Consider the following 22,800-nt stretch of genomic DNA (forward strand, 5'->3'; position numbering starts at 1 on the left):
CTCTGTATGTCCTTCCACCCTGTGGTGCCTTCTCCTATGTTATGACACAGCAAGAAGGCCCTTGCCAGATGTCAGCACCTTGATATTGGACTTCCCAGTCTCCAAGGCCATGATAAATAAATTTCTATTGTTTATAAATTACCCAGTCTGTGATACTCTGTTACAGCAACACCAAACAGACTAAGACATCTAGATTGCCTTGAAGTGATCGTTGGTACAAATACGGACATTTGTTTTCGGTGTTCCTTGTGAGGGCTTAGAAAGAACAGAGGAGAGCTGTAGAGAAAGCTCCTGTCATCTTAGAGAATATATATATCATTAACAGAATGTTGATAGAAATACAAACATTAAAGGTGCTTCTGGTGAGGCATTAGAAGGAATTGAGGAACATGCTATTGGACACTGGAGGAAAAGTGGATCTTTGTTATGCAGTGGCTGAAACTTGGCTGAATTGTATTCTAGTTTTGGGTGGAAAGTAGAGCTTGTAAGGAATGAATGTAGAGATTCCAAGCAAAGTGTGGAAGAGATGGCCTGGTTTCTCCTTGCTGCTTGTAATAATATTTGAGAGGAAAGATAAATTGAGGAAGAAACTACTAAGCATTAAGCAACCAGCACTTGGTAATTTGGGAAATCCTCAGCTTGCCCAGATTGCTAAAACTAGGAAATTTCCTGTTGAGAAAGCGTGGTCGGACATGAACACAAAGGTGCTGCTGGACAACGTTTTGTTGAAGACATTAGACATGTAACTCATGGATCGAATCAACTGTCTCAGTGGAATCCAGGAGTAGAGATGGGGTTATCCAGGAATGATCTGTGATGGAGCCTGTCATCTGATGGCATGGGCCCTGTGAGTTACATAAGAGACCAAAAAGGTTTCTGCAAATGTTACACCAGGAGAAACACTGCAGCATGAATTAAAAGGCACAGAGGCGGGATGAAATGAAGGGAGAATGAATGCCTTGAAGGGCAGAGCCACAAATGGCAGAGCCAGAGAACATAGGGCTGCTGCTGCTGCCGAGGCCCCAGGGAACAGGGCCACCACCATGGGCCCAGATGACAGAGCATTGAGCCACAGAGGATTATTTTCACACCACAAAACCTAATGGAATTTGCCTGCTGGATTTCTGATTTGCTTTTGACCAAGTGACTCTTCATTCCTTTCTTCCCTTTTGGAATGAGTTAAGACTTTGGGGGATGTTGAGATAGGGTGAATGTTTTTTGATCATGGGACCAAAGTGACTTTTGGGGGGTCAGACTGTAGTGGGTTGAATAGTGCACCACCCCCTAAGTTCATGACTACCTAGAACATCAGAATGTGACCTTATTATTCCTTATTTGGAAATAAGGTCTTGGCAGATTTAATTGGTTAAATTAAGAAGAGGTCATACTGGATGAGGATGGGGTCCTAAATCCAATAGCAGGTGTCCTCATAAGAAGAGGACACACAGAGATAGAACGGTGGAGACAGAGATTGGAGTGGTGCCGCCACAGGAGGAGGCGCTCCGGGGATTCTTCTGTTGCTTTAAGGCCCTGGTTTGTGGTGCTGTGTCGCGGCAGTCCTGGGACACTAATACAGAGGATGCGTAATTGGGCAACTTAGGTCTGGAGGCAACTGGAACTTAGTCTACAGGGGAACTCTGGGAGCTACCACCCCATCCCTCCAGTCGAAGACCCCAGGAATGCAAAGCTGTGTTCAGAGACTTGCTGCAGTGAGGGGCGTACACACCGAGGGGAGGCCTGGGGGTCTCAGTGGACACTGCTCGGGAGCGTGCATGGAACACGGGCTTGCATCAGGCGATTCTGATGGGGTGCAAGGAAGCGGGCTGGACTGGACGCTGTTAGGAAGTGGGAGTCACGGCTGCTTGGGTACTCGGTACATTTTATCAGAAAGTGGAGGACAGACGTGGGGCTGAAGCTACAATTGATGATGAAGCAGCAGCCACTCGTATTACCCAGGAGAGGGTGATGTTAGTATTTGCATTGTTTTCACAGTGACTTTGTTTTTTCTGTGCCAAGACACGATTATGAAGTGGTTTTGTTTTTCTGTCTCACGGAGTGGCCTTGTCCACTACTGATGTTCCATGATATTGTTGCTGTCCCACAAGAGCTGTGAGCACCAGGCCAGTGCTGGCTTCTCACAGTGTAGAACAATCACTTCAGTGTCATCCCACACGACAGGCAGAGAAGCCAGGACATTTACCCACCAGCTCCTGATGTCACTTCAAGGGATCCCCAGACAGCATTCATTTCCCAGCATTCATTCCCCAACAAGTTTGGACCTATTTTAAAATGATTTAGGTTTTATTATGATTCACGTATGGTGAGGCCTACAGATCAAGAGATGACTGTCATTGAAAAGATAGTTGGATACCCACAGGAGGAAGGGCCACCCCAGACAAGCAGGGCCACACAGGGAAGCAGCAGTGTTGGTCAGGAGGCGGATGGAGCAAGGGGGACCTGTGGGCTGGAGCCTTTATTGTGGCTTCCACAGGAAGGAGCGGGTGAGGCTGGGTAAACAGGCCTAGGATTGCTCGTTTGAATAATTTCAACAGGTTCTGGGTACAGGGGCTCTCCCTGGTTGTCTGGTACCTGACTCTTGGGTGATTAGGGCAGGGGATAGTGGACCAGAGTGTGGGAGCCCCACAGAGGAGGTGGTGAACTGTGGGCTCTGGGTTGTGTGGTTTGCATTTGAAAGGTGTGATCACAGGCCCGTCCTTTACTGTCTCTAGGAACGGGGTAGCCCTGGGAGGGGCAGTGTCTCCAGAGTCAGCAAGGCCCAGATATCAAAGCATCATAAAATACAGAAAATAAAAACATGATCAACATGAGACTCCAGAGGGAGTCTCAGGCAGCTGGGACTTGGGGCGAGGCCCCCCCCACGTGGGCATGGCTGAGGAGACGTTGTGGGCACAGGCAGTATCTGCTACAGGTCACCAGCTCAAAGTCACTCCGAGCAGGGCCAGGGTTTGAGCTCAGCCTCATATGGTAGCCAAATTCCACTTTCTGAGCCACAGCTCAATTTGGTGAGCAGAGAGATAAGAATGGCAGGAGTTTGCCAGCGGCGCCATCATCGTATCCACCTGCACCATGTCTCGTTCACATATTCCACAGCTCCTTAGCGACGCCTGCCCTGTACTTGGCCCATGCTGGGCTCCAGGATCACAGAGATGAACCAGGTGTGGTCACTGTCCTCAATGTACATCTGTCTACGGGGGGGTTGAGGGGGTGACAAGCCCATGGTATGCCCCAGTCCAGCCTCGGTGAGCTCAGGCATCCTTCCTGGAGCAGGCAGCACCCAAGCCGAGTGTTGACGCGCCAGCAGAGCTGCAGAGCTGGACAGAGTGGGCAGGAAAGTCCGTGTGGCTGAACACTGTGGGGATGAGCTGGGGAGATGCTGAAGATAAGACTTCCAGGGGGTGGGGGCAAGTTATCCTGACAGCTTCACCAGCAACTGAGGATTTTACTCCTGGGCTCTGCAGCCTTGAGAGATCACAGACTGGTGGTGTGGAGCACAGAGCCAGGCACAGAGCAGCCTTGGTCGGTATTTGATGAGTGGATAGAATAAAATTGGGAGACAAGGAAGGAGCTTTGGCCCTAAGGAAGAGCTGGGAAGCTTCCAGAGGCAGTGGCCATCAGCAAGGGGAAGGCAGTCTGTGGCTACCCTCTGCAGGACCTGTGAGCCCTCAGCCTCCCACAGGCCACAGCGACATCCTCCGCACCAAGGATTGCCATGTTCAAATGAGCAGGTTGTTCACTGCAGAGCCCACAGCAAATATGTACATACACTGAGACACATATACAGTGATTCGTACACCTCCAGGGGAGCTGGCATATGGGGATGGCCCCACACAGTTCATTCACTGTCCTCAGGGCTGCGTCCATCTCCAAATTTGCACAAAATCACTGAACGGGCTAGCGTTGGCCCCCCACCCCTTGCTCTGTAATTCTCTCAGAGGAGATGAGAATGAGGTGGTTTCTGGGAGAGCTCAGGACCCTGGGGGTAGAAGGGGACAGGAAAGAAATGGGTGTAGGGAGACCCTGGATGGCCACATGAGCTTGGACCCACCTGGGTGGAGCCAGGCCTCATAGGGGAAGAAAAAGCTGTGTGCACCATCAGCAGGATGCCACGTGTACCCGTGATCGGCTATTCCAGAGATGATCTTGTCCCTGGTCATGGGCTGTGCCTGCCTGCCCTCTCAGTGTCATTACAACACAGGGGTACAGACAGATGAAGTGCACATTTCTTGAAACAGTTTAGAAAGCATGGCTAAGCACCGTGGACATGACCGTCCCCTGTGTCCCCACCCAGCAACAGCACCATACACACAGTGCCCTCCAGCCTTCCCCTATGTTTGTAGGTGTCTGTATTTGTGTGTGTCTGTGTTTCATCAAAGGACAATGGGGTCACACTTACGTTTTGGGTGGAGCAGGCTCCTGATGCTCAGGTGCTCGGCAGATACTAATGAACAGGTTGGGAACGAACTGGTCTAGTGCTAAGGTCTGAAGCACAGGCATTGGCCCCTGTAGTGGCCCTCAAATTTGTTGACACTCCTGCCATTGAAAGAGGTCTTTCTTTCCACTCCTTAAATCTGAGCTCTATGCTTGATGGATAGAATACGACAGAAGGGACATTTTTGGGCCAAGGCCTTGAGACACTTCCTGTCTCCTGGAAAGCTTGCTATAGGAAGCCAGCTGCCATGCTATATGGAAGCTCAAGCAGCCCTATGGAGAGGTGTCGATGGCTGACACCTACTTGTCAGCCCTGTAATGAAGCATCCTGGGAATGGACCCTCTGCTCCAATTGAATGCCCCCCTTGGGGCAGAGGCCAGATGCAGAGCCCTGTCTAAACTGCAGGTTTGTGAGCAACAGATACTGGAACTCTTGTCCATCCGGCCACCTCTGCCTGGCCACAGTGATTGGGCCAGGGTAATCCATCCTTGGGTGAGGGTTACGATGCTGGAAGATGCCTGCCCTGCCTCTGGGACTATGGGCCATGAGGGTCTTTCTCAAAATCCTGAAGCTGCTGGCAGCCGTGCCCCCTGCTCAGTGTGGAGTGAGGCCAACAGACAGAGGGCAACATGCTGATTGAGGGACAGAGGGATGGGGCACTGCAGACACCCCCAGTGACCTAAGTGGGAGGGTCCTGGCTCCTTTCTCATCCAACAGGTTTCAGTTGGGTTTTTGTCCCTTGCAATCTACTAAGGCAGCCACTTAGCAAATGTGTGACTCACAGGCCCAAGCCTCAGTTCCCCATCTGTAAATGGGGACAGCAAAGCCCTCATCAATGGTAGCTGGGTAATTATGAGAAAACCGGAGCTGTCAATGCAGGCAGAATAAAGGGACAGCCTCCCCACTCTCCTCCAGAGGAGGCAGCAAAGCTCTGCCTATCACACAGTTCCACCCTGGGCCTGGAACAGGAATGCTAGGATGACTGTTTTGCAGGTGAGGAAACCGAGGCACAGAGAATGCAGGCAACACTCCCAGGTCCCACAGGCTGAACCCAGACAGGCCCAGAGCCTGAGCTGTAGGGAGAAGGTCTGGAGTGAGTGGTGTTACTAGGGGGAGACCCCCCAGGCCTCAGTCTCCCCATCTGTAAAATGGGAGACCTCCAAGCAGCCTCCAGAGGCCAAGTCTCCAATGTCTCCATTTGGATGAGCCTCAGCCAGCCTTACACACCCTTGAGAGGCTGCCTGGGGTTGTACCCAGATGTCCCCCTGAGGCCTCAGGAATACCTCCCCCAAAAGTGCCAGCCAGGCCCTGAGCCTGGGCCTCCAGGGGGAGACACCAGGCTTTGGCAAGCGTGGCTACCAATCTCTAGAACCCTACAGTTCAGCCCTTTTTAGGGGAAGGTGGGAAAGAGACCGGAGCACCGAGAGGGGTGCCAAGGCCAACCGGAGGACTGGTGAAGAGGCAGGACTAAAACCTGCCGAGCCGTGGGGCTGCTAAGGGTGGAGCGGCCACTGGGGCTGTTGGGGGAGGAGGGGCAAGGCTCTCACGCTTCTCCGGTGACCAGCACTTGGGCCTGCCCAGTGAGCATCAAAGAGGCTTAACTGGCTCACAAGCATTAAGCCCAGGTCGCCCTTGACCCATCTGCATACCTTCTTACCTCCCAGCTGAGCTGGCAGCAGTTCTGGGCCCATGAAAACACAAACCCGCCCCCTGGAATTCTATCCTTAGAAGTGGACTCCTTAGATCATGATAATGAGATGTAATCTTAACGGCCAAGTGACCTTGGATAAGACAGTTCCCATCTCTGCTCCTCAGTTTCCCCATCTGTAAAATGAGGGGTCAGTGGAAATCCAAACAGTCAGAAATCCTTTTCTGACAAGTGGAAATCCAAACAGTCGTGGGAAACAATAGTTCACATTTATGAGCATTTAAAATCTTTGTCTCCTGTTTTCTGATTAGAGAATAGATACGCACATTATAGAAAATTCAGAAAACACAGAAAGGAATCAAGAGACAGGAAAGATTGTCCGTGATCTGTCAACGGTGGCCAGGTGAAGGTCTCTGTGTGGAGTACGGCAAGTCCGGGGAGCAGCTCCCAGCAAGACTTTGTCTCTCCTGTGCCATGTTGTCCCCAACTCCCGAACTGGCCTGGCATGTAGGAGGCTGTCAGCGGTGGCCATGAATCTCTCATCCCTCCCACCCTCCAGGGGGCCTGCTATGCCTGCCTGTCTCCAAGTCATCATTTCTGAACCTGAGGGCGGTGACTAGTGAATCAGGGGGTTGAGGAAGGTTTTCTGGAGGAGGCAACTCCTCAGCTAAGCCCTGAGGAATGAAGAGACCCCCCTCCAGTCCAGACCCTCCCTTTCTCTGTGCATGTGATGCCCATTGTACAGAGCAGAACACTGAGACCCAGGGCTTGGAGACATCCCCCTGCCTCCTTGGTTCCCTTCCCGCCAACTTATCCGTTCAACAAACGGTCACCGAGAGTGTACTTACTGTGTGCTCCTGCCTGCAAACTGAGATGAGGAGTGGCTGTGGCTTCAGCCGGTTCCTCAGGCTTCACGCCTGATTGTGCTGCCTTCTCCCTGCCTCCCACGCCAGCAGCCCACATGCTCCTCCCAGCCTCCCCTGCCTCCACCAGGGTAGCCACGTGTCCTCTCCTTTTCACAGACACAACCCAGGCTGAGGGGACCCTGAGGATAGGCAGCACATCAGGGAGGGCTCCCTGGAGGAGAAGGCTGAGCCCCAGAGAAACCCAGCCAGGCACAGCCCAGGCACTGCTCCCAGTCTGGGCCTAGACATGGAGTCTGGGAATCCGGACAGCTGGGACACCCGGGTGGGTGGGCCAAGCCCAAATGATGGCATGGCCTGCCCGGTCCAGCCTGGAGGCCAGCGCTCCATCCTGAGCTTGCCACAGTCCTCGCTAGCCTTGGGAAGGAGGCAGGACCATCTCCATCCCTCAGAGGACAACAAGCCTCAGTGAGAGGGTGCCCAACCCTGCCTGGGGGATGGGGAGGCCAGTCAGAGAGCTGTGGTCCCCCCCACCATGGGGGCAGCCCAGGTGATCTGTGTGCCTGGTAGACGGGTGCCTTCCCCTTAAGGAGCCTCAGTTTCTTTCCCTGCACATGGCTGGTGTTGCTGGGCTCTCCAGGAGCGTGTCATTCCAAGATGCCCTGGAAAAGGTAGATGGGACGGCCTACACTGGGGTTCAAACAGGCCATAGTTCCACCTCCAGAACCATCCCCAGATTCCTTCTGAGACTTCTGAAGATGACTTTGGCAGCGAGTGGGTGTTCTGAGACACAACAAGGCACAGTTTCCTCAGCCACCCCCAGGTCCTGTAACAGCACAAATGGAGGCCCAGCACCACGTGCCTGAGTAGTCAGAATGTGCAAACCAAGCTCCAGGCTGCTCAGATTAGAACATGCTGTGCTCGCCTCAGTACCACCTGGTGGGGGCTGAACTGTGTCCCCAAACTTCATATGTTGAATTCCTAACCCTCATTACTTCAGAATGTGACCTTATTTGGAGATAGGGTCTTTAGATGAGGCCATCAGGGTGGGCCCTAATCCAATGTGACGGGTGTCCTTATAAGAGGAGGAAGTTTGGACAGAGAGACATACTCACACAGGGACATTGGAATTAAGCTGCCACAGGCCGAGGAATGACCAGAAGTTGAAGAGGCAGGAAGCATGCTCCCCTGGAGCCTTCGGTGGGAGTGTTGCCCTGCTGCTGACTCCCCAATCTCAGACGTACAGACTCCTCAACTGTGAGACAGTAAGTTTCGGTTGTTCTAAGGCCCCCAGTCTGTGGGACTTTGTTACACAGCCTTAGGAAAAACACACACCCTAAATGTCCATGTGTTTAGCATTTCGGACTCCTTGAGGCCTGGGTCACAGCATGGTGGTGTGGGGAGCCTCAGGCAGCCTGGCGTTTTCCACTTTCCACCTGGCTCTGGCCAGCAATTTGAGAGCCACTCCACCTCCCCTCCCAGCCTTGTCCTTGGGTGGACAGGCAGCTGCCATCTGCCCTGTGGTGCATGGAGGCAGACCCTGAAAGGGAGCCATACAGGCCTGGGAGGTAGGCTCGGGGCCATTTGGCAGAGAATTCTATGGTCCTAGAGAGTGGTCTGGAGGAGGGTGGGTCACACTGGTCCTTGCAGAGGCTCCTGCCGTTCCTGATGTGGCAGAGAGGACACACACACTTGATTGTTGTCTGGCAGGGGGTTTTCCTGCAGATGGGTGGGGTCAGAGGGAGAGGAAGGGGCTGGACCACAGCTCTGGGCCCGTTGAGGCCCATCCAGGAGCCGTTGCAGGTGGAGCTGGACAGGAGGGTTCAAGTCAGAAGAGGGCAGGTCCCCAGGTGTGTGTGTGTCTGCGCCCTGGAGCCAGACCCCAGGGGTTTGAATCCTGCTTCCACCGCCGGCGGTGGGCGGGGGGAGGGGTTCCTTAGTGAGGATTTACAATAAGGACACTCACCGCAGGTGGCTTCAGAGGGCTTGGCCTACAGAGCGAGCCAAGGGACAGAGGGCAGGGTCCACATGCGGGGGGTGGTGAGGAGAACGGTGGGCGGGAGAGGAGGATTTTTGCTCTTGGACCTGCTGAATATGCACCCTGAACGCAAAACCCTACTCAAAAAATAAAAACATGGAAGTACCTGGAAAACCACAGTAGGATGGAAGGTGAGAAGAGCAGGGCAGGAGGGGCCGGGGAGGGGAAGTGTGGGGGCAGAGGCAAGCACGCGTGCAAGCCCTAGAGCAGCACCTCCCGCTGGGCCGCTCTGACATTCCCGGGGTCGCTTTCAGTGGTGCCCGGCCCGGGCCTCTGCCCCAGACCTGGGAGTGGGCGGGGCGGGGCGGGGCTGGACAGGCCCGTGGCCGCCACGCCCCCTTTCCCCGTCCCCGCCCCCGTCCCCTGCAGGTCCGGCGAGCGCCGCGGAGTGGGCAAGATGCGCGGGGTGGCCGCGACCCTCCGCGGCAGGGCGAGGGCCGGGGGGCGGGCCGGGGGCCCCACGCCTGCCTCGGGGAACCGCACAGGTAAGCGCCGGGGCTGTGAGGCTGTGCGCGGAACTGTGCACCCATTTAACAGACGGGGAGGTCGAGGGGCGGCCTCACAGCCGGGGGGGCCGGGGCCGCGCGGCCGGGGGCAGCGGGTCACAGCCGGGGCCCTCTCTGAGGATGAGCCGCCCCGGGGACGAGCTTCCCCGACCGTCCGCGGGCCCAGCGGCGCCCCAGCGGAACTGAAGCCCGGCGCCGAGCGGCCCGAAACCAGGCGGCGGAACGCAGCCGTTCGCCCAGCGGTCGCGCTCCGGTTCCGGGGTGGTTGCCCCGCCGCGGTCCCGGGCGCCTGCGGAGCCCACGGGCGGCCGCGCCCCTCCCACGCCCCGGGTTCCGGACCCCGGCAGCGTCCCTCCTACGTGCTTGGGGAAGTCGAAACTGGCCTCACCTGGCGGGGCGCGTGGCCCCGGGGGAGGAAGGGGCGAGCTGGGGCCCCCTCTCCGTGCCAGAGGAAGGTGTCGTCTTCGGGGTTCTTTGGTGACCACCCCAGCCCCGCTTTACAGATGGAGAAACTGAGCTTGCGAGAGGGGAGTATCTGTCGGAGGTCAGCCGGCGGCTGGGCCTGGGATTGGGCCGGGCTTGCCTCGGTTCAGAGGTCTCCAGAAGGAGCGGAGGTTAGCTCTAAGTGTTTGATGTCAAGAATGTGCTTAAAAAGCTTTCCTTTCACCTTAGGTGCCCAGGGCTCCGTGTGAATGCTCCGTTAGTCCTTCTGAAGTCTAACCCTTTCAGAAACAGAACCAATCTGGAACCCTGTGTCTCAGATGTCCCCAAAGCTCACTTCCGTGGCCACTGTCCACCAGGGTTGGGCCTAAGGGTCCTGAGCATCTCAGGCTGGAGCTGGCTTTAGGCTCTCTGCAGAGGAAGAAGCTGAGGAGGCTTGGAGGAAGGTGGGCTGGTCCAGGTCATAAGGCTAGGCTAGCATTTGGGGCAGGAGGGAGGGAGAAACTCCCTCTCACAGATGGGGAAACTTAGCCCAGGGAGTTAAGTCACAATGCAGAGGTGTGCAGCTCAGCCCTGTGGAAGCTGCTGAGACTTGCCCCTTGCCCTGGTGGTTTTGGAGCCCCTAATTTAGTTCTGGGGTCAGAAGTGGGTTGTTCCTGTGTTTGAGAAGGGCCTGTCCTGGAACTGGTACTGCCTGGGGTCCCAGGTGAATGAATCCCTTCTTCTGGCACAACAGCCTGGGAGAGTGGCTGTCATGGGCCCCTTGGAGAGGGGGAGGGCCCTGTCCCTGGTCAGCCCAAGGTTAGCCCAATGCCAGGGAGTGGCAGGAGGCTCTGGCTATTTGCATACAGAATGCTATTTGCATAGGAATCTGGGTGGGTGTGGGGTCTCAGAGTCCAGGGTCCTGGCTCTTGCTTGTCCCACCTGGTTGCAGCTCTGCCTCTGAGCATCCACAGCGCAGTTTCCTCTCAGACCTGTGTTCTGGTGGGTCCCAGCCCCTGTGAGCACTTCCCAGGCACTGGAGCCCTCATTGGGAGTTAAAATCCCCCCTCTGACCTGGGTTTCCACTTCTATGCCTCGGTTTCCCCATTGCTAAGTGATGGACACTGTATACCTGTCCCCAGGCTTGTGGACAGGCCAGGTGGATCCCAGGGAGGGTCCTTGTTCTGCTGCCAGGTGACACCATCATCTGGACTCTACCGCTCTCCTGCCATGGGGCCTCGTTCTCTTCCGCTGTGAAATGGGCTGTGAAGGGATGGGGCTGGGGGTCTTTTGGAGACCGTTTGGCACTGTCTAGAACATAGCAACTGGGGCGTGTTTTTTTTTCCACAATCTCTAAAATGGGGCCATTGCCACTGGTCCTCCTAGAGTAGACATGAAAGAGTAGAGTACTGCAGACGGACTTAGCATCCAGAAGTCCATGGCATTTCCTTGTCTCCTATGCACAGGGAAGCTGGCTCGGAGCAGGGGTGTATAAGTTTGTTGAATGGCCGGCCCTGGCCCTGCTCCTGCTCCTAGGGCAGCTCCAGCACTCCCTGATCTGGGAGATTGTCCAAGAACACAGGGTTCCAGTGGCTGGAGGTGACCACCCCCCCCCCCCGGCACCCCCGGAAGGGACCTTGGAGGAAGGGACTGGAAAGGGGGGGCAGCAGAAGACCCAATGGGTAGGTGAAGGCATGCTCTATAGACCTCCTCTTGGCCTCACTCCTGCACCCGGCCACAGCGGGGCTATGCCCATTTTACAGAGAAACCGAGGCCTAGTGAGAGCTGGTGTGAATCAAAGCAAGGCTTCATGCCTGGCTGTGGCCTCCTGCCAGGGTGTTGGCAAAGCTGCTACGTACAGGCATAGGTTCCTAGAGTCTTGATCCTCCCTTCTGCCCCCCCAGGCATTTGGAGAGCACACTTTTCCTGGGTTGGAATTAGCCTAGATCTCTTCTGGAGGACCACAGTGGAGGCTAACCTGCCACTCAGCCTGGGAGACACAAGGCTGCAGTGACTCTGAAGCCTGTGCTCACCCTCAGAGAGGGAGTTGGGCTCAGAGAGGGCAGGTGACTTGCCTGAGGACACGCAGGGCTGTGAGCTCCCATTCATAGTGTCAGGGCCACACACTGTTCCCGCTGCAGGGAACTTGGAGGTCCTGCTCTCAGAGCACCTGTGTGTGCACAAGTCACCCCTGTGAGCTTCCTGAGGGCTCTCATTTTGCCTTTGAGAAAACTGAGACCCAGAGAGAGGTCACACAGGGACTCACTGGCAGACGGAGACACAGGCTTGGCCACCAAGTCCGGGTGAGGCCAGGCCCGGTGGCCTGCCTTTCCCTGCTGGACTCTCTCCCACAGCCTCGGCTGGCGTGAAAAGGAAATTATTTACCTGGTCTCACAGTGGATGAAGTCAGGGTGGGGGGCACATGGGTGCCAGGAAGGAGGATGGAAGGGGCCAGCCTGTAGTCCAGGGTTCCAGATAAAAGATTAATAAGCAAGGATCTTAGAACCTGGACAGCTGAGCGGGCTTGGGGAGGCATAGGCTGCGAGGATGGGGACCCCACCCAGCTCAGGCTGTGAACCCCCCCAGTATGTGAGGGCTAGGTTGGGAGGGAGTGCAGCTGTGGCAGTGGCTGGGCAGAGATGTGAGGTGGGGGTTATAGGCCTGGCACGTGCTGTTCTGTCCTTATGGCTTGAGGGCCAGGCTGTGCCTTGTGTGTTTTTATTTTGTATCAAATCCATTCGCTTTATTTTTTCTGTTGTTTTTCACTTCAAGATTTACTTGCACATAGTTTCCATTTGAGCAAACTGCACCAGAGCTGGGCCTGGAGGTCAAGTGGTCGGAGGTGCAGCCACAGCAAAGGGCTGGGGGACATGCACTGTCCAGTGTCCCTGGGGGGCCCACAGGCGGGTGGGGGCCAGAGTGCAGGGAGGAAAGGCATCTGCCTCCATCTTGCTTCTCCCTGTCTTCCAGAACCACCAGATGCTTTCATGCATGGAAGGGAACATGGGGTGTCCCCAAGCACAGCTGGGGGAGGGGATCATTGCAGGAGTCAGTGTTGCTTTGCCTCCCACAGATTTGTCACCCCTTTTCCTTTGGGTGATGGAGCTGCAAAAGATTACGCAAAGCCCATCTCTTCTGAGCAGTGAGAAGCCCCAAAAGGGGTTAATCTCCCAGAACCCTAAAGATAGAGGCATTCTTTCAATTTGGGAAATTAACCACGAATGGGGGTTCTCTTCCCGCATTTATTCTCCAGACCAGGAAGTTTGAGGAAGAGAACATAGGTGGGTTTTTTGCTAAGTATAGTTTAACTATCAAAGCTGGTATCATTCAGTAAAACAAACAAGGTGATATTCCATAATGTAATTTGCAAAAAGTTAAGTTGATCCACCAAGAAAAGCTTGATTTTAGCAAACATTCTCTTCTTACAGCAATTTCCCAGTATCTTTACATATCAATCAGTAACCTGTCTGTCTTTGAGCCAGCAACCTTGCTTTGTTACAATTCTTTATCTTACAACAGAGACTATAGCCTGGAGAAAATTTCCTGTCCTTTGCAAGGTTAACATTTGAAACTGCAAAGCTTTGGAAAACCAGGCGCTGTGAAATACATTTGCTTTATGTATACTCCACATCACCCCCGTTTTATTTATTTAAAAGAAAAAGCAAAAGCTATAGATCAGGTTTTCACAGTTAAGACAAAAGCATTTAAAGCAAAGTTAGTATCATTTAGCACAGCAAGTCCTTTTAATTTACTTCAGGTGAGGACAGATGATGTCATCATCTCAGAGTGGCTGCATCGGCAGCATTGCAGGTGCTGTGAATTGGGTGTAATTACCAGTTGTGGAAACTCTGGAATGGGATTCTGCTCCATATAGTTGATTTTGAGTCCAGAGGGTTTGTTGATGCTAAACCGTCCAGGACATCACTGCTTTCAAAGCATCTAGTCTTTGTAAAATTTTTTGATCAATTATAAATCTTTTGTTTAAGAACAGGGTGTCTCATCCAAGTTACAAACACCCTCTTTAAGGCCAGGAAAATTTAGAGAACTGCTTTTGTAGAGGAGACGTTATTTCCACCTTTATGATCAAGGCATTCCTCCTGAAAGCATTGATGATCAATATCTTGATTGAAAAGGTCTTACTTTTCTTTGTATAAATCCCATGGTGCTGGGAAGGCTCATCCCCAGGTGGTGTTCTGTCCCACGTCAGGGGGAAAGATGAACAGCAGGATGAAGCAGCAGTTAGGCCAAATTAAGGCAACATGAAAGAGGGGTCAGAACTTAGAAGTGAGACATGCTATCTTATATCCAAAGTTTTAAATTATATCCCATTATAAAGAGAGACAGTTAATTTTCATTGAACTTATAAAAATAGCCACATTGCCATAATAATCATGAAGACACTTAAAGTTATTAAATTTTGGGGGGGGATCAAATAGGGAGAAAACAAATGCTTTAATTTCTGTTTTTAAATGATATTTTACAAAACTGTTGTTAGTTATAGATAGCTTAAGAGAGAGTTTTCTTAAATTTGGAAAACAAAACATTAAGAGAACCAGCAGTGTTTCAAAATAAGGAAATTGTAAAAACCCATAGTTCTTTTTAATTAGTTCACTAATTAACTTTTGTTGTTTTGACCTTTGTGAACAATTTCACAAACCCATCAGTTTCTTCATTAGAATTTTGGAACTTTGGTTCAAAGCTATGAACTCAAAGTTTATCAGGAAACTGTACCTATCAGAGTTTTTTCATGAAATATTTGAAGACATAACATTTTAAAATTGTAATTGAGCCAAGATTATGACTGGTAGCATTTATATCAAGACCCAGATTTTCAAGAACCTTATAAAATTTTGGAACACATATCCATAACACCTTCAGTACTGATAATGCTTTCCCATATAGTCTAATTTATTAAGTAAGCCAATTAGTTTTGATACATTTCTTGTATATCCTTTGAGAAGCTCCGGACCCTTGGAACTCCTTAAGGTTATTTTAAACCAAAAGGTTGAGCTTTCAGAATTTAGTTTTGGAAAGTTTTGTCAAATAACAAAAGCCTTAAAACATTTAGTTGAATAAGATCACAAATTACTACAAAAAGTAAAACCAAAGTGACAAAGGGTTTAAAAGGCAGAGAGCACAAGAACTTTTCATGAAATAAGTTTTTTAAACCAGTTACCTAAAGGACAAAGTAAACCTTTTACAATTTTGTATTAAGACCAGTTAAGTGAGAAAACCTCTAGTTAATCCTGTTAGATTAGTAAACCCAGGAAGCGATTGTGTGCTGACAGGAACATTTTTACACATACAGGTTAGTAAATAGGCATCCATTTATTAGAGCAAATTATACGAAACCCAGTTTGAGTTTTAGCTGTTTTTACCAAATACATGTTTATGGTTTCCCCGCCAAAATCTTGGTATATTAGATCTATACCCTTATCAGTTAATGTTAACTAGGGCCTATGCAATATTGGGCATAGGTCTCCTTTCATTAGCCATTTCAGGTCCCACATTTCCATGTGGCATTTAGAGCCAAGTGGAATCCAGAGACGCAGAGGGCAGTATTCACAAAGATAATGTCTAAAAGATATTGTTTCTCCCAGCATGGCCAGGAGGCAGAGCTGAGATAACAAGGAGACATATTGACCTAGAGACAGATTTAGGTAAAAAGTTTAAATCAAATTTTGAAGATATATTTATTTTGTCAAAACCAGAAAATTTAAGTCATGTGAATGTGAAAAGTATACTTCTTTATTTAATGAGTGCACGTTAATTATAAGCCAGTTTGGTACCTTGCAGACAACAGAATTACACATACTGACATGAATATATAGACATAACATACAGCTTACACATGCATATATGCAGACATAAACAACAAGAACAAACAAGGATCATATAGGTTTTGTTCAAGATGTAAAAAAAGCTCACTAGTAAAAAGGACAGTCAGGTTTAGATTGTAATTTTTAAAAAGACATCGGAGAGGCCTCACCCTGTTTTAAAGAAAGCAAGGTAACGAATTTGCCTTGTAAAGCAAAGCGTGCAAGCCTTTTCAAGAAGATGCAGGGAGAATTTTCTTCCTTTTAAGAAAATAGCATAGAATTCTACCATAGGATTTTGTGAAGAAATACATAGATGAGACTAGAAGAGAATTTAGAAGTCTGTGTAAGATAACCAGCTGGATGCCAGAAAATTTGAGACCATCTAGTTAAACAGGTAGATTTTAGTTTAGTTTTTGTTTCTCAAATGAGTTACTGAGCTTAAGGGCTGAGCTATTGAAAACTATTAGACTGTTGAAGTTTTTCAATTTACCCCGGGTCAATTTGGAGCTTGTTGTCATCATTGTCATTACTGGTGGGCTCATGTAGGTCGGAGTGGAGGTGGTTGTCGGCACCATCATCACTGGTGGTCTGATGTGTACCATCCCTGGTGAGATGGATTGAGGTGTGATGGCAAAGCATTGAGATTTGGGGATCAGATTCGATTCCTCGTCTGGTTTGGGGATCCACATAAGGTTTAATAGCCTTAGCAGGAATCCATGGAGGGCCTGTGGGTGAAAGAACAGACACATACCCTCTCCCCCATGTTAACAATTTGACAGGTCACAACAATTGTGGTTGTGTTGGCAGGTAGCGGAATAAAACCAAAGGTCTAGGTCTCTTTTTAGGAGGTAGAAAGTGTCATTCTGTGGCTGTTAATTTTGGGGAATTACAGTTTAAAAAATTTAGTGTAAACAGAACTTTAAAGATCTGTTCGTGAGGGGCCAGTCATATATCTATATTACCCCTCCTTTGTTTATCTATTTGAGATTTAGGAAGGCCTTTAGCTCTTTCAATAATTGCCTGGCCAGTGGGGTTAAATGGGATTCCTGTGACATGTTTAATGTTCCAGTTGTCACAGAATACTTGAAAGACTTTGGAGGTGTGTGCTGGTCCATTATCTGTCTTAATTTGATTTGGAATCCCCATGGTGGCAAAGGCAGAAAGACAATGTTTTTTTAACATGTTGAGCAGTTTCTCCTGTTTGGGCAGTGGCATGAATAAGACCAGAGTAAGTATCAATAGTAACATGTAAATATTTGAGACGTCCGAAAGAGGACTAATGAGTGACTTTCATTTGCCAAATTTCATTACCTTTTATTCTTCGAGTATTAACTCCTGCAGGGAAATTAGATGTAGAAAACCTCTGACAATCGGGACAAGCATGAACAATATCTTGAGCTTGCCTGTAAGAGATCTGATGCATGTTGGCCAAAGCTCGTGCTCCCTGATGAAAAAACTGATGAGAATCAATAGCTTTCTGTAAAACATTATTATGCATAACAAAGTGATCAGCCATGTCATTTCCAATTGATAAAGGGCCAGGAAGACCAGAATGAGAACGCATGTGAGTTACATAGAAAGGATGATGTCTTTTTTGAATAAGTCTTTGTAAATGTCAAAACATTTCAAATAACAGAATATCATTTCCCTCATGGATAGATGCATCCTGAATTACCTGTAAGACTCCAACTACATAGGCGGAGTCGGCTACTAAATTAAGTGGCCGATTGTAAAAATGCTCTAAAGCTACAATGGCAGCTGCCAGTTCAGCCCTTTGAGTGGACTTATGATGGATCGTAACGAAATGTTTCCAGATTCCCTGTTCCTGCCATGTTATAGATCCCTTTCCTGATCTGCCAGAACTGTCGATAAACATAGTCAGTGCTTGAGGGAGGGGAACAGGGGATAAACAGGATTTTAATTGTATGGGCAGTATCTGGAGTCCTTGTAAGATTTTATCGTGGGGTAATGAGAATTGTATCGTACCAACAAAATCAGCCATAGTTATCTGTAAAGACTCTGATCATTCAAGGGCAGTGTAAAAATCAGTTTTAGAAGGATCAGGATTAATAATATCAGGATCATATCTGGTAAGTACTTGACAACAGTGTCTTCCTCTAGTGAGTAAATGAATACATTGTTCTAATTTAGTATATAATTTCTTTTTTGCTGATGGGGTAAGAAAATCCATTCAGCGACTCCTATTTGAGGAAGAAATTGGCAAAGCAAACCTGTGGGACTATGTGGGGTGTTTAAAATAATGAAATGAATGACTTGAGATTTAACAATACGTGTTAATTGCCTGGAACATAAAAAGCATTCAATCTCTTTTAATTCTAAATTTGCTTCTTCAGATACGTAAGGAGGGGAGGACAGATCAGGGTCTCCCTTTAGAGTATTAAACAAATGTTGTAATTGATAAGCAGGAACACCCATAGAAGGGCGGAGCCGGTTAATGTGGCCAAGTAAATTTTATAAATCATTTAGAGTAACAGGCTCCTGAATATGGAAAGATATATGTTGTGGCCGTATATTTCTCTGAGTGATTAAAAACCAAGGTATTTCCAAGGCTCCTTTTTAAAAAAATTTTATCTGGAGCTGTTTGTAAACCAGCATTATTAATTTGTTTGATTAAATATAAATAAACTTGTGATAGCAGTTCTGGATTGTCATGAACATTGTCAATTTGTCTAGTTATATAGCATCTAGACATTAATAAAGACGATTAATAAAATCTGTATAAGGCTCAGTGGGTCCCTGTCTAGCAGTAGCAAAAGATTTAGTGGGAGTATTCCAAGGACTATGTAATGGCTATGAATGTCCCATTTGTAACTGTTGTTTAACAAGTAAAGTAGCTTGATTTAATTTCTCCCTCTTAAGAGGGGGTCCACCCAAACTGGAGAGCCAGGTGTCCATTGTAGTTTGACTGGTGGGACAGTGGCCGTGGCCATCATGATAAATTTTGAAGGAGATTTCCCAATATAAACATCCCATTGAGCAGGGAGGTCTCGGCCCCATAGAGTTCGAGGGAGATCTGGAACATAAGGCATGATGGAGGCAGTTTGTCCCTTGGGGCCAGTACACAACAAAGGGTTTTTACTTTGATAAGGGATTTTGAACCCGCCTAATCCAGTAAGTGTAACTGGTGAAGAAGTTGCTTTCCATGATGAAGTCCAATCCTTTTTAGCAATTATGGTAACATCAGCCCCTGAATCTGTAATTAATTTTTGTTGAACAGATAATGTCAACAGTGGCTGAGTCTTATCTAATCTTTGTATCCAAAACACATCAGGGGAAGCAAGAGGATGAAGTTTAGATTTTGTTTCAGGAATTTTGTCCCAAGCCTTTATGGCTGCTCTAGTTGTTTGGTCAAGTAACATGTCCGTGCTAATTTGAACCTCATTTCATAAATTTTTGAGGGAAATAGCATGTAATCCTTCCCTATATTCTTGTAACCATACAGTATATTGAGCAGGAGTTAAAACAGTTTTTCCAAGTGTTTTCCAATCCCAAGGGATCATATACCCATTAGCAATTGATTCTAAGTATCCCTTAGTAAAAGTACTATGTAAGCCACTTTCTGTGATGCCCTTTTTAAATCTTTCAGACAGGGAGAATGGGAGGTTTTCATGTCTCAACTGAGTCCCAGTTCTTACAACGGAAAAGACATGACAAGCATCAACTCCCATGTTATGTCCTTCTTTGAGACAGGACTCCAGCAAGGGAACAAATGAATTGTTTGCCTTCAAAAGTGGAGGTGGGGGGTGGAGGGGGCGAGGATTGCATTTCATCCTCTTTAATGGCATGAACACATTTTTTCCTTTTGTTAAGGTTCTGAATAATTTTTAAAGCAATTCGACAAAATTTCCAAACCACTATAATCAATAATAATTTAGTTAGATGGCGGTTAGTTACTTTATAACCTACTGCCTTAAGGAGACGTAGAAGTAGTGAACTATGTTGAACTTCCCTCTTAGACAGTAAACTACCCATAATCACAAGAATAGATAGAAAAACTGAGAGAGTAAGAACGCAAAACTTCCAGGTAAAGCCCTAGCTAGACACTGCAGCAGGCGTGCAATTGCTTAATCGAAAGCCACCTCTGTGATCCCCTTTACCGGGGTGAGTCCCCCTTACCAGGATTTCCCTCTTGACGGGATGAGTAGACGTCCTCTTCCTTTTTCCGGGCATCCTTTTTATTTTCCCCACTTTTGTTGGGATGAGTGGTGGATGTCCTTTTCCTTTCCTTTCCAAGGCTTGGCAGGTCAGTCTCCGATCCGTGGACCCAGAATTCATCACATCGGGGTCACCATTTGTTGCTTTGCCTCCCACAGATTTGTCACCCCTTTTCCCCTAGGTGATGGAGCCGCAAAAGATTACTCAAAGCCCAGCTCTTCTGAGCAGTGAGAAGTCCCAAAAGGGGTTAATCTCCCAGAACCCTCAAGAGAGAGGCATTCCTTCCATTTGGGAAATTAACCCCAAATTGGGGTTCCCTTCCTGCATTTATCCTCCAGACCAGGAAGTTTCAGGAAGATAACATAGGTGGGGTATTTGCTAAGTATAGTTTAACAAGTTTAACAATTGAAGCTGGTAACATTCAGTAAAACAAACAAGGTGATATTCCATAATACAATTTGCAAAAAGTTAAGTCAATCCACCAACAAAAGCTTGATTTTAGCAAACATTCTCTTCTTACAGCAATTTACAGTATACATAGCAATCAGTAACCTGTCTGTCTTTGAGCCAGCAACCTTGCTCTGTTACAATTCTTTATCTTACAACAGAAACTGCAAGGCTTGGGAAAACTGGGTGCTGAGAAATACATTTGCTTTATGTATACTCCACAGGTCAGACCCAGGAGGGGCATCTGAGGGTAGTTGGGCATTCATGCATGTTTTAAGCAGGGGCGGGGATAGGTGGCATTTCCTTCTTAGGCAGTGTATTAGTCTGTTTTCTGTTGCTTATAACAGAATACCTGACAGTGGGTAGTTTATAAAGAAACAATTCATTTCTTACAGTTTTGGAGGCTGGGAAGTCTAAGGTCCAGGGAACACATCTGGTGAGGGCTTTCTTCTGGTGGGGTGTCTCTGCAGAGTCCTGAGGCAACGCAGGGCTGAGCAAGAGCACTTCCTCTCCTTTTAAAGCCTCCAGTCTGTACCCTGATAACCCATTAAACCATTAACCCACTAATCTAAGGATGGATTAATACATTCGTGAGGACAGAGTCTTCCCCAACCAATCACCTTTTAAATGCCCCACCTTACAAATACCATATTGGGGATTAAGTTCCACATGAGCTTTTGAGGGAATGATCTTCAGACCACAGCAGGCACAAAGTATGGAAGGGCGTTATTGAGGGTCAGCGAGGGGTGGCTGTGGGTCTCCAGGCTGGGAGTTGGGGGGAGTCTCTCTGTGTGAGCAGGGCTTGGTTGCACAGGGATTAGGGAAATGGTTGCTGGAGCCCACCAGCCCCATCCACCAGGCCTTGGTGATTTGGGGGAACATCCCTGGGAGGGGGCTACAGTTAGAAGCTTCATAGTCCATAGCCTGGCTGCCTGTTCCATCCCAGCTGCATATTCACCTGAGTCCTGTGGAAAGGGTCACCCTGAGGGGGCAGAGGTCCAGGCTCCTAGCCTTGGGGCTTCCACTGTACACCCAGGAGCCTTGGGCAGGTCTGCAGGCCTCAGTTTCCTCATCTGGAAAAATGGGCTCAGCTCAGAGGAAGTGTTCGCTGGCCTTTCAGGCCCAGGGAAGAGGTGCATGAGACCCTGTTGGGGTTAGTGTTGGTGAGGGTCCCCTGGGTGCCGTGGACTAAGGGGGTGGAGTCCTGATGGTCCCCTGGATGTTGGGGTTGGGTGCCCAGAGCCCCAGTGAGGCTCATGTCCTGGGGTGCTCTGGATGTAGCTTAGTTAAAGCTCCTGCCTAGGGAGCAGTCTGGTGTGCCCGCCCCTGCTCCAAGGTCTCCACGGATGATCCAGTCCTCCTGTGACCCTGGGAAGACAGGTCACCATTTTGCAGATGGGGAAGTTGAGACTGAATGAGGTGAGGGATTTGCTGCTGAGAAGTGGTCATATCAGGATCAGACCCTCCAGGACCCCACAGGTTATGGGTTAACCCCCGCAGGAAACCTGCCTGGTGTGGGGTGGGGAGAGGAGCTGGAGGCTACAGGGGGCCATTTCTCAGCCAGCGGCTTCTCTCCTGTGTCCTCCAGCACATGACTTTACCTGCCTAAGCTTTGCTGGGCTGATGGATTAAAGGAGGTTGGACCTCCCGGCCTCCCAGGGGGGCAGAAGTTTCTGTGAGATAATACAGGGAGGCAGGGCCATGAGGCATGAGCCCTAAGGAGGAGCTCATCCCCCACCCGCCCACCTTCCCACTACAGTTAGTTGGTTTCCCCACTCGTCCATTTTATATTCAAAGGAAGAACCGTTCCAGCAATGCTCTTACCTTAGGAGCTGGGGCACTCTGCCTCTGATGTCTGTGAGCCCCCTGGTCATCTGGCTAGAAATCCAGGGTCTGATGCACCCCCGCCCTTAATTCTGAGTCCTCTGGATATTACCCACCCACCCCCACTGGGCACCAGCCTTCCCTGTACATCCTGCTCTAGTGCGGTTATGGGCCCGCGTCAGTTTTACTGGGTGTGTACACCAAATTTTTATGTCTTTAGTTTGGGGATACATCCTGGGCTTCTGACAGGTCAGTGTCATAGCACTAGCTGTGGTTGTGTATGGCTGGCGAGCTGTCTTTGGTTGTCGGTGGTTACTTCACCCTTCATCCCCCACATCTATGAGGCTCTGGGGTCTTAGGAAGGGGCTGAGTTCTGTCCTTTAAGTTGTGCAACCCCCCTGGGTTGTGGATGGTGCTTACTGTGGAATGTCACTGTGAAGTGTGCAAGTCACTGTGGCCCTTGCCACAGCGGAACCCGGCGGCAGAGAGCACAGGAAGTGGCTGTGGGGCTGCTGACAGACAAAGCGAAGCGTGAACCGAGGCAGGACATCTCATACCCCACCCTCTCTCCACCCCGCCGTCACACAACATGCATCCACACAGCAT

At 49.6% G+C, this 22,800-nt stretch overlaps 1 protein-coding gene across 1 annotated transcript in view; it reads left to right on the plus strand.

Annotated features, from left to right (window-relative positions):
* The first annotated feature begins 9,396 nt into the window (after window positions 1-9,396).
* Window positions 9,397-22,800, plus strand: part of SUSD3 (sushi domain containing 3) — a 38,332-nt gene continuing 24,928 nt past the window's right edge. The window contains exon 1 of the mRNA XM_063101161.1: window positions 9,397-9,484. Within this exon, the coding sequence (XP_062957231.1) occupies window positions 9,397-9,484 (88 nt within the window). The remainder of the gene's footprint in view (window positions 9,485-22,800) is intronic.

The sequence above is a fragment of the Cynocephalus volans genome, chromosome 6 (genome assembly GCF_027409185.1).
Source record: "Cynocephalus volans isolate mCynVol1 chromosome 6, mCynVol1.pri, whole genome shotgun sequence".
Lineage (NCBI taxonomy): Eukaryota > Metazoa > Chordata > Mammalia > Dermoptera > Cynocephalidae > Cynocephalus > Cynocephalus volans.